This window comes from Sugiyamaella lignohabitans, chromosome D (assembly GCF_001640025.1).
Source record: "Sugiyamaella lignohabitans strain CBS 10342 chromosome D, complete sequence".
Taxonomy (NCBI): Eukaryota; Fungi; Ascomycota; class Dipodascomycetes; order Dipodascales; family Trichomonascaceae; genus Sugiyamaella; species Sugiyamaella lignohabitans.
In genome coordinates, this window is record NC_031673.1 from 1,722,435 (window position 1) to 1,733,824 (window position 11,390).

General features: G+C 44.7%; 4 protein-coding genes across 4 annotated transcripts; 2 read left to right on the plus strand and 2 right to left on the minus strand.

The window, feature by feature from the left end:
• Window positions 1-98: 98 nt before the first annotated feature.
• CYK3 (Cyk3p) lies at window positions 99-3,338 on the minus strand (the record flags this gene model as incomplete). The annotated part of the gene is made up of 1 exon (XM_018882288.1): window positions 99-3,338. The coding sequence occupies one exon, from the start codon at window positions 3,336-3,338 to the stop codon at window positions 99-101; it is 3,240 nt and encodes a 1,079-aa protein (XP_018736680.1).
• A 1,712-nt stretch (window positions 3,339-5,050) lies between these two features.
• Window positions 5,051-7,531, plus strand: AWJ20_5165 (uncharacterized protein; the record flags this gene model as incomplete). The annotated part of the gene is made up of 1 exon (XM_018882289.1): window positions 5,051-7,531. One exon carries the CDS (start codon window positions 5,051-5,053, stop codon window positions 7,529-7,531), a length of 2,481 nt encoding a protein of 826 aa, XP_018736681.1.
• A 197-nt stretch (window positions 7,532-7,728) lies between these two features.
• On the minus strand, window positions 7,729-9,150 carry AWJ20_5166 (uncharacterized protein; the record flags this gene model as incomplete). Its single annotated transcript, XM_018882290.1, has 1 exon — window positions 7,729-9,150. The coding sequence occupies one exon, from the start codon at window positions 9,148-9,150 to the stop codon at window positions 7,729-7,731; it is 1,422 nt and encodes a 473-aa protein (XP_018736682.1).
• Window positions 9,151-9,857: 707 nt separating this feature from the next.
• AWJ20_5167 (uncharacterized protein) lies at window positions 9,858-10,703 on the plus strand (the record flags this gene model as incomplete). Its single annotated transcript, XM_018882291.1, has 1 exon — window positions 9,858-10,703. One exon carries the CDS (start codon window positions 9,858-9,860, stop codon window positions 10,701-10,703), a length of 846 nt encoding a protein of 281 aa, XP_018736683.1.
• Between the last annotated feature and the right edge of the window lie 687 nt (window positions 10,704-11,390).

Sequence of the window (11,390 nt, forward strand, 5' to 3'; positions counted from 1 at the left end):
AGCACAACGGGGTCTGGGGCAGAGCCCCAGCCGCCCGAGGCAAAAGGGCCAATAAAAGAGCATTAGATTCTATTGAGCAAGAAATAAATAAAATATAATTAGGTACAGTACCACTCAGCAAAAACGCTCCAGGCATTTCCGCTGTCGGCCAGCACCAGTCCACGCCAGGTACCAATTTCCGAGCACTTAACAGAGGCCTCCCAGGTGCCGTGGACATGACCATTTCCATCAGCAAGGTGCATTTTTGTTATTCGTCCTGATGGAGATTGCACACCCAGTTTGACACGAGCGAAACCAGACCCTGAAGTGATCCCGCCAGATGGGTGTTGTTTTATCGAGAACATATAAGTGTTTCCTTCCAGCAGCTTTTTACATTGTGGCTGCTTCACATAGAGATCTTGTCGTTTACAGTGAGGAGTTGGGTGACGGGTGACCAATTCAAGAGGTGCGTTTTCTCCAGTGTGGGTGATGGCAATAGAATATGCCATTCCAAGTGTGTTACGACTGATAGACTGTAAACTGCCACGTTCTCCAACGTAGATGTTGAGAACGCCCTGTCGGTAAGGTTCAGGTAAGTATCCTTTGATGCGGAAGAGTCTCCTGTTGCCTTCCCAGTAGGCTTGAGCAAGCCCGGGAATCTTGACACAATCGTCGGGGTGGGCGGTATTTCCCACTACGACTTCAGCCAAAAGTTCGATTCCGTGCTGAACAGAGAGTGTTAGCTCAGCAATCTCCAGATTGTTCAGCCTTGTTAGACCTGTGTGGTAGTCTACAAGCTTGACGTCGTATTTGAACAGTTCGGGTCCAGCTATGGGTAGAGCAAGTGCATCTTGAGGTTCCAGTGGTGGAACAATAAACTGGTCTTCCTTGGCACATGGGACATGTGTGTAAATCAAGTCCATTGGACGTGTCATGAAGTAGAAGTGATTGATGCGAAGTACGGAAGATGCTGATCTAGAAAAGGCGTCAGGCTCGATTCTGTAGTAAGAATCCCGGTTGCCAAAAGATGGGTTAGCCAATGTCACATCGAGCATACGCCATTCGTTATCGACAATAACAGCATTCCAATAGTGGTTGGGTTTGACGACACCGCTATCAAAGACCTCCCCTGGAGCTTTAAGATGGCCCTTTATAATTTCACAAGGAATTTCCAGTGCATCGCACATGGATTTGACACAGTACGCAAGTTCTTGAGAAGTGGCTTTCTTGGTTTGCATGAGCCTGGAGAAGCTTGATACATCGACATCATCATGAGGTAACGCCTGTTCCCAAGTGAATTTAGAAGCACACAGATCAAACACAGCTCGGACTCGTTCTATGTCGTATTCGAATTGTCGTCCAATTCGACTACTAGCAAATACAGCTGGTGTCATCAATTTCGGCCATGAAGATAAAGCACCGATGATTTCATCGACTCTTGAAAAGTCTTGCATGGCTATATCCCTTTTTCCTTCTCCTTTAGTAGGTCCTCCAAGAGTTTCATTGCCCTGTACTTGAGCAAGAATTTTTAATGGTTCTCTGATGCTAATTCCATGCAATTCTAATTGAAGCCTGCGTTGTTCAGCTTCATTTGTAGTTATAGTGTTTGAACGATGGATGTCTCTTCGTGCCTCCATCCACATAGCACTTTGAGAGTCTGATGGTTTCCCTCCAAATGTGGCAGAGATACCACCCTTTATCAAAGCAATACCAGACACTCTCTTGAGTGAGTTACGGAAGTGGCTAGATGACGATGCTGTTGACTTTCTCGAAGCATGGGACTTTGTTCTTTTTAAAGACATTGATTCCACCATCGAGTTCTCCCGGAATGATTCCGACACCTCGGAGTCATTGTCGACATTGGATGAGTTGAAGAATTTTTTCAAAAATCCCGCTGACTTTCTAAATTTCAGAGACTTGGCTTTAGTGTCTACGATTGGGCGTTTGGCATCGGGCAAGCTGACAGGAGTATCATCCATGAAGTCTGACATAAACCCTGAAGATCTGGAATCACTAGACGTCGTTGAGACTGTACTGGCCCTGATCATTGAGCTGGCAGGCACATAGCTACTATTTTCATTGGACACTGACGAGCTCATTTGGCTGAATGTAGTTGGTGCTGTACTATGAGAAATAATAGACAAGCTGTTTGTGTTTACTGATGAATTAGTGCTGTGGCCGGTATCAGCTCTTCCGATTTGCCAGGCAGTTTGAGTGACACTGCTTTCTGTAGCGATGTTATCATATGAAGTTGGATCATAAGGTATGTATCCATCGTCGTCTTCATAAGATTGCGTAGTCTGACTGTATTGGCTCTGGCCCAGATTCATTCTGGAAAATCGCTCGCTTAGTGGGCTATGATCAATGCTGGTACCGACCATTTTGGAGCGAGCTGATTTTGTGATTGTGGCAGAAAGGCTTTCGTCATCGTCATCAAATCCGTTGTGCGAAGATACCATGGACGTGCTTCTAGACATATCGTCCAAATTATCTAGACTCTCCATAACGTCATCCATGGCACTTCTCAAAGGAGAGGGGGTACGATCCAGATTCAGCGAGTGTCTACTAGAAGAGTTATGAGGAGGAGTTACCGATGTCGAATTCATTCTTGAAACTGGAACTGAATGCTGAGGAGGCACTGGTGGTGGTGCCTGGTTATGTTCATAGTCGTCATCGTACTCATCGTCAGAATACGGTTCTTCTTCCGAGTCGTAGTTGTCGAATGAACGGTTTCCAGAATAATCTTGACCGGGGTGGTATGAATGATGCTGTTGTTGTTTTGTCTGTGAAAAAGAGTTTTCTCTTGATGGGACAAAGCTGGGTGTGTAACTACCATCGCTGCTGTCGCTATAATCATAGTCGTCTTCAGGAGGAGGGGGTTGAGGATGTGTCGAATACTGGGACTGAGAATCTCTTGTTTGAAAGTTTGTGCTACTTGCAATTGAAGAGAATCTACTAATCGACGAGCTGCCACGACTCAGTTCAGCTGTGAGATCTTGTAGTATAGCTTCCCTACTCTTGAGTTCGTTTCTGCTGCCAGAACGGCTTATATTCTCAGCATCATGTTCTCTAATAAAACTGGATCGAGTCAGTGATTTCATCGAGGCAGCATCACCATTATATCTCATTCCATTCCATGGACTGTCTGGACCAGGAGAAACACTTTTACGGGATACACTTGAACGGCATCTGACAGTCGAGTTGAGTCCAGGACTGGGTTCTCTGGAGATGCTATTCCGACTCAGCACAGAATGAACAGACTGTTTCGAATCTTGTCTTGTAGGCTGCTTGTTTTCTGGGGGAGGCGTAGTTTTATCCTCTACAAACTCAACAAAGTTGCAGGGGAACAATCCCACCATTTTGTTTCTACGAAGCTTTCCCAGCCACCAGTTGCCATCTCCAGTGTTCAGGACCTCTATAATATCACCCTCAATAAATCCCAAGTCACCTGTACTGTTAGAATCCAACCAAACAACCTCCAAACAACATCAACATTGCTTTACCAAACCACATCCAACTACTTACGCTTCTCCTCTCCCGACCAAGAGTAGACAGCTCGAACCCATTTAGGGATTCCTGGCGGTAGTGCACTTGTCGCCATCTTCAATTGCCAGTCAGAAAAAAAACTTCCTCTGGACTAGTCACTCTCAATTCCAAACTCCGGAGATATTCACTACCACTGATATGTGTTTTGAATTTGTCCTTGGTTCAAAGTATTTTTTTTACGTTAAAGTTCAACAGGAGAATGTACACAAAGAATGTGGCCCATTCGCTGTCCAGGAAAACGGTTCAAAAAAATGCACTATTCGTCCAACTGACACTTGTCAACGAATCCAATCAATCACAATCGTATCGAGCAGTTTTACAAAGTTAACGTCAGAAAGGTGACTATCAACGAAGCTAAAAATGTGAATCTCATCAACATGCAACATTGCATGTTCACCCCGATCCCTTCCTCATTAGGCACCAAATAAATAAATAGATCGAGATTTGCCGGTCACATGATCTCCACACCCTCAATGGGGCATTTCAAACCCGGACATGAACTGCGAAACAGAACAATGTTTCAGCGACCTGAAAACTGAAAACAAGTGGTTTGTCTGTTTTGCCTCCGGCGGCTGGGGCTCCGCCCCAGACCCCGTGGTGCTCGCTTCGCGAGCGTCTGGACCCTTTTTCCCGGTTCTGTGCCCCTCGGGGGTTAAAACAGGGCTAATTGACAGCTCATTTGTTATCTAAACCGTTCAATTTAGTGCATTTGTTCTGCTAGAGGATTATCCAGCAGAAATAATAGAATCGAATCAAAATTTTCGTACTTTGTGTCATCCCCGGTACCGATTAGAGACCATAAACTGTCAGATCAAGAGACAAAAAATCAATTCGAGTACCCCATTTTTATAACAAAACAGGCTCCCTACGCCGCTCACGAAGCGAGCACAACGGGTCCGGGCAGAGCCCGCCGCCGGAGGCACAGTCACCCCTTCAGGGTCCAGGCGCAGGGGCGTGCATGCAATGTTCTTATCGCGGCTATGATTCGGATCTGCTGCTTATCACATGCGATTTTATAGAGTCTGGCAAATCATTAGTACTGCAGAGTTAGTTAGTTCTTTGACAGCATAAGGTTCCTGATATTTTGGCTTTTTATTTTACATTTCGAGTGTAAAAGGGCTATGAACAAGGTGAGTGATTTATTCGAAGTGGTCAGGGTCCATGGCTGGCACGTGGCGGGAGTGTTGCGGGCATCACTAACAGGTGGCAATAGGAGTATTTATTCAGCTTCGGCAAGAGTAAACATAATCGGAAGAAGAAAAATATATCTCCAAAGGGTACTCCGAACCATTTACATACAAGTGATTTGAATCCTGGAGAGCCGGGTACGGTACCGGCGTCAACTAAGTTAACATCGACCAGTGATCGCGATCTTTCAATTCAGTCTTCGCCTGGTGGTTCCAATATTTCTACGGAATTGGCAGTGGATAATACTGTTTATGGAGGGTTTAGTCCGAAAGTCTCGGATTCGAAGGTGGCCTCGATTTCTTTATCTACACAGCCGGTATCAGGGGTCGTGGGTAAAATGATTGGAGGCAAGTCCCGTCTGTGGTCTAACTCCACGGGAGGAGAGGATGATTCAATTAAGAAGAAAGGAAGGAGAGAAGCACAAGAGGTCGTTTCTGTTGGTGATAATAGTACTGAGGAGTCGAATAATGTGTCTAGATGTCCTGAAACAGGTGCTCTGGGGTCGCAGTCTAAGTCTGATTCTACGACTGAACCACCGAGTGGTCAATCTGCCTCGGGTGATGTAAATTTAGAAGGTGGCCTTAATATCACGATGCAGCCGGGTGGAGAGCACAAATCAAGTAGTGATAATGTCACTGTTGGTCCTAAGACTGCTGATGTCACTGCTAATGTCAACATTCCAGTACAAAAGAATCCCAAGCCGCCAGAGAGTCCAGCATCGCTATCTACGGCATGGTATTCTTGGGCTTGGGCGTCTTCTGCACCAAAAGAATCCAAGAGCAAAGATGGTAATGATAGTATAGCCACCAGTAATGGCAGTAATGATAATGATGATGATAATAAACGGGATACAAAGGGTACTAATGATGATGCTACTACTGAGACTAATTATAATAGAGGCGACATTACTGTTTCTAATGGTCGAAACCGGCAGGATCCTGCTATTACCTCTGAATCACACCAGCAATTTGAAGTAAAAGAGTCGGAAGACAACTCCGTTTCAAATACACCTCATACTAGATCTGACTCATGGTATACTAGTATTTGGAGTTTAGTAGGATCAAATTACTCGACAACCACAAGCGATCCGAAAACTGACGAACGAAGATTAGATAAACCATCTGATAATACTTCAGATAAGCGGACCGAGGATATCTCCTCAGACAAACTACCTACGTATTCGACCCCTCCTGATAGGACCCCTTCTAGTATCTCAGACTCGGAGTCGCTTAAAGACCCAAATGTCATAGCTGGTCCTAGTGGTGACAGATCGTGGGCATTTTGGTTTCGAAGCTCAACAACATCTGATAAAAGCGCTGACAAGAACCAGAACGACCTATCAGAACAGGGTGAATTAGCGATATCTGGGACCTCAACAGAAAGTCACCCCAGAACTGTTAAACGTACCGAGCATTCTCCAGGCCCAGAACCAGTAAATACACCTGTTATGGCTGATACAGGGTCATCACCATCTATTCCGGGCCAGACTTCTCGACAAGCTAACCAGCAAGAGCAATCTACTCAACCAGGTGAACCCGTTAATAAGAAACCTCGTAAGGTGATTCGACCAAACGTAGTCACTCCTTCCCTCGATGAATCATACCCTTTATATACGAACTCGATACGAATCAAGTCATCGCTGTCCAAATTTTCCGAGTACGTTTTCCCACGATTCCAGGATACGTTGAAAACCCAATATCATCAGCATCCGTATAGATGTGCCCCACACAAAATACAGCGGGTGGTGGTATTTGGAGTGCATGGGTATTTTCCAGCTAAAGTGGTACGTACATTTCTTGGCGAACCTACGGGTACATCAGTAAAATTTGCAAGAGAAGCAGCTGAGTCTGTTGCACGATGGGCTGATGAGAAGGGATACGATGTTCAGATTGAGGAGATAGCTCTTGAGGGAGAAGGAAGAGTGAGTCACCGTGTCGACAAGCTGTATCAATTGCTTATGAACTGGTTGCATTTGATTCGTGAGGCCGACTTTATTTATTTTGCAGCTCATTCACAGGGAACACCAGTGGCTGTTCATCTCCTTGCTCGGTTGGTCGAAGAGGGACATGTGGAAAACAAGCGACTGGCATTATTGGGAATGGCTGGTGTCTCGTTGGGGCCAATGGCAGGGCTTGACCAGAAGATTATCATGAGGGCCATTTCGTCTATAGAGAATGACTCATTGTTGGAATTGTTTGAGTTTCAGAAGCTTGAAAGCGTACAATCAAGGAAGTATTTAGAATCTTTGCGAGTGATTATTGCCCATAACACCAAAGTTGTATTTGTTGGATCGCTGGATGACCAGCTGGTCCCTCTATATTCGTCTATTTGCAGTCATGTTGCACACCCCAATATCTACAGGGCAGTTTACATAGACGGTGAAGATGTTGCACCTGGGTTCATTTCGAATCTGCTAACGATTGCTTTAAGGCTGAGGAATATCGGGTCTACAGACCATGGAGTCATTCAACAACTATCTGGAGCACTTGCAGGAGCCATCACTGGAAAGGGCCACTCAAAGATATATAACGAGTCTCAAGTTTATGACCTGACGCTTCGATACGCTCTGGAAACGACTGATGCGGGCCAAGGCGTTCCTGTCAAGGTAGAATCGGAATATGAGATCCCGAAGCCAAACCAAAACAACCCGTACATCCTTCCATGGGCAATGAGAGGACTGGTAAACGAGGCACGTATACGTACCGCATTCTCAGACAAGCTCCAAGAGCTCTACGAAGAATTCAACCAGTGGCGGCCTGAATCTAAGGTTCTCAAAGACGTCAAATACCGCCTCAGTCCGATTCAGTCGAAACTCTAGCCACCTTTATTTAATACTACTATATTAATATCGTACGGGTCTCGGTGTGCCTCCGGCGGCTGGGGCTACGCTCCAGACCCAATGGCCCCTACTTTGCAGGAGAGACTGGGATCCCCGAGCAACGACTCGAGCGCAGCGAGAGGAGCAGCGGGGTCTGGGGCGGAGCCCCAGCCGCCGGAGGCACCAGTGACTATTTATTAAATACGGAAGATCTTTCGAATACCGTCGTTTCGCGATTTCAGAGGGCTGATTTCTTTGCCGAAAATGGATGGTGTAGTGTTGGAGTTGACGCGTTTGAACTGCGAGCCTGGGTTGTCCGGATCGTCTTCATCAAAGATGTTGACGTTGGCTTTGAGTTTTCGCTTGCGTTTTGCTTTGCCAGCCTCGGGTTGAGCTGAGGTGGCATCAGCCAGTTTGGAGTCTGCGTCTTCGTCCTCGCTGTCGTCGAATAAAGAAATTTTCTTGTTGCCCTTTTTGGTGGTTGCTGTGAACGAGGTTTCGCCTTGGAGACTGGGTCGGGGCTTTCGTTTAACAGGAGCTGTGCTTTGGGGAGCAGGACTAGCTTTATCTGTGTTGGAAGTGATTGGTGATGGTTCGGAAACTTCAGTTGTTGTTGGAACATGAGAAGCAGGAACAGGTGAGAACAGAGGTGAACCGGATAAGTTAGCAGGTTCAGCAACCGGCTGTTTGGCTGGTTCGACTGGGATTTTTGCTGTATTATTTGCATCAGAATCGGATTTTACTGATAGGCTTCCGGGTATCGATGGAGTAGGCAGGGAAAATGAGTTGGCAACATGGACGGAAGGTTTACTGATTCCATTGGCTCTGCTGATTTTTTTAGATGCTGCTGACAGGGTAGAGCTTTTAAGAAGAGAAGATGCTGTTTTGGATGTATAAAGTTCTCGTGGTCTTGCAGGAGAAAAGGAAGGTGGTGCAGAGGGGCTCAACAAGCTTGCCGAGTTGTCATATTTTGTGGGACTGAGCGCGAATGATGAGCCAGATAATGTGTTGGAACCACTGGAGGGGAGTCTGGAACTGGTTGAAGCTTTTGCTAGTTTAGATTTTAAAGATTCCAGTTTGGATTCAAGTACCGATTTCTGATTGGCATACTGAGATTTGAGTTTCTCCTTTTCACGGATTTCTTTCTCGGTGGCAGCCTTCTGTCTATTAACCTGAGATTTGAGCTCGTTAATTTCAAGTTTTAGGGTCTTTTCGCTGGATAACAGATTGGACTTGTCACTGTCAATTCTCAGAGCATTTGATTTTTCTCGGTCAAGTTGGATCTGTAGGTCACTGATTTGCTTCTCGAGTTTCTTCTTCTCCGAAAGAGACTGGTTATTGGTTTGTGCTTGTTTCTTAGTACCTTCCAATTCAGACGTGACTCTGTTGAGATTTCTTTCCATGTCAGAGATCACTGAATTAAACTGGTTTTTCTCTTCTTCTGCCTGAAAGAAGATGCGGTTTATGATATTCGACACCTGATCCTCGATCTTTTGTTGGTAGGCATATTCCGCCACGACCTGGCTTATTTCCAGATTTCGAAGAGAATCTTTTCTTTCCAGATCATTATAACTCTCAACAGCCTTTATATAGCTGTAAACAGCCTGTGAAACGCTCATTTTCGAGATACTTGTAGACAGGAAATTGCAATGCAACTTACACTACAAACATCTTTCTTCGCAGACTTTTGTTTACATGCACGAAAATGCGCGTCTAGCCGCGTGATCTCCCGAAGAATGTTGTTTTTCTATGAACATTTAACGCTATCAAGCAGTTATCGAGAAATCATTGAATAGCTTCTTATACAAATAAAACAGACGATTCTGTCAATTCAAACTGTTCGAGCAACGTTATTTTTGGGATTAGTGAATCAGGCCGGATTTTTAAGGTCAGATTCAGGTTCTCTGTCAGATGAACTACAGGGTTCACCCGTCTTTCGATCTTTAAATAAGTTTCAACAGTCGCTTCTGTATATTTAAATCTCAACATGGCATTCTACGATCCTCTGAAAGATTTACAAGATCTTTTGGACCCTGCAGATGCTTTAACACGTTCTGAGTTAGAATACATCTGGGATATCTGCATAGGGTAAAGGCTGAACGTGACGCGTCTTAATTTATTCATGCATATTTCAGATCGCGTCTAATCGGCGATCTCAGAAATAAATATTATATATATATACCGATATCACTTGCACTTTGAGGTAAGCTTTTTGCAGAACAATCTCTACACGAAAATAAAATTCACATTCATTTCTATCACTCTCTTTTATTAACACATCTGTTTTGTCAAGTTTAGTTCCTCACTTTCATTAATCTATTCTACTATGACATCCAAAAAGACGACTTCTCTCGTTCAGGTTTTCAAGTCAATCGACGCGTCCTTTATCTTCTACTATGCTACCAGCAATTCCAATACTATGACATTTGCCAAGCTAAAGACTCGAGTTGCTCATCAATCTCGTATGACTCTTCAATTAGCACATCTTAGTCAAATCAAGGCCATTTATCCTTCGGCTTACAACATTGATACAAGTTACGTGGATCACAATGACTATCTTATCAGTGCCCCAATGGTCATCCAAAACGCTAAACAAAGACTAGCAAAGTTTGAGCAGCTTTTGAATAATGTTAACAACACAGACAATTCGGCCAGTGAGTTACCACTTGCTGACTTATCATCATCCAGACTGAATAGAAAGAGACCGAGTTCAGATCGATTAGAATCGCTTCGTAAGAAGTCAGTTAGTAACATTGCAAATCAGAATAAGATGAAACAAGCTGTGCCAAAGACGTCATACGCGAATCTGCTCGAAAAGATCCGTGCAAAGCAGAAACTTAACGAATTAACTCCACGATTGTCTGAAGAGGAGAAGCGCCAAAAATTCATTACCGGGCAATTAGAAAGTGTATCAGCAGTGCTATTAGGAATGTCCAATGACTCTTCACAGGTATCCGTCAGTTATTCTCTTCCATTCCTTATCACCAAACTCAAAGACAGTCTTCGATGCAAGCTAAGTGCACAAGACGCTGAGAGTGCCATAGTATCACTGGCAGCGAAACTACCTCAATTCTGTTCAGTAGTGGAAGTTGGTAAAGTGCGAGCCGTGAAAATCAGTCACAACACAAGCTTGGGACACATCCGCCAACAGCTGGCCTGTCCACCCGTTTGATAACGCGATTCGCCCGTCACTATTTATTGCATCTCAAGACCATTATTTAGCATCATATAAAATATCTGATTACCATCAGACTGCATACACTATTAACCACAGTAATAACTACAGTTCTAATATATAGTTTTTTATAAAACATAACCATTCACATCGAGCCTTTAGTGAATGACGGTCCAAGCCTCTCCTGCGAAGCAGGAGCAATGGGGTCTGGGGCGGAGCCCCAGCCGCCGGAGGCAGAGGTCGCATCAGATAAGAGAAAATAAATATTATTTACAAAAATGAAAAATGCTAAAAGTCGTTTTATAGTTCAGGATAGATACAGCTGTGGAACCAGGTGAGGGCCAGTCTGCCGTTTTCAATACCAGAAAAGTATTCACCGAGAACGATGTTGGCAAAAGCCGCTGGGTCTACTTTGTTGTAATCGACCTGTTCCAATCTGTCTTCGGGAACAAGAGTTTTTCTTCCTTGGAGGTTGAGAACGCGGTAGAATGGCTGGTTACTAGGGAACTTGGGATGGCCCTTGTACCAGCCAACCACAAAATGAAGCTGGGTTTTGTTGTCCGATTTGTACGCAATGTCTCCTATACGGAATTTTAAATCCATCAGTGGCGGAGCAGACCGTCGTTGGATTTGAGATGTTTCGCTGTTGAAAATAGACGCTTCGAGTTCGAGGAGTTGACGGTT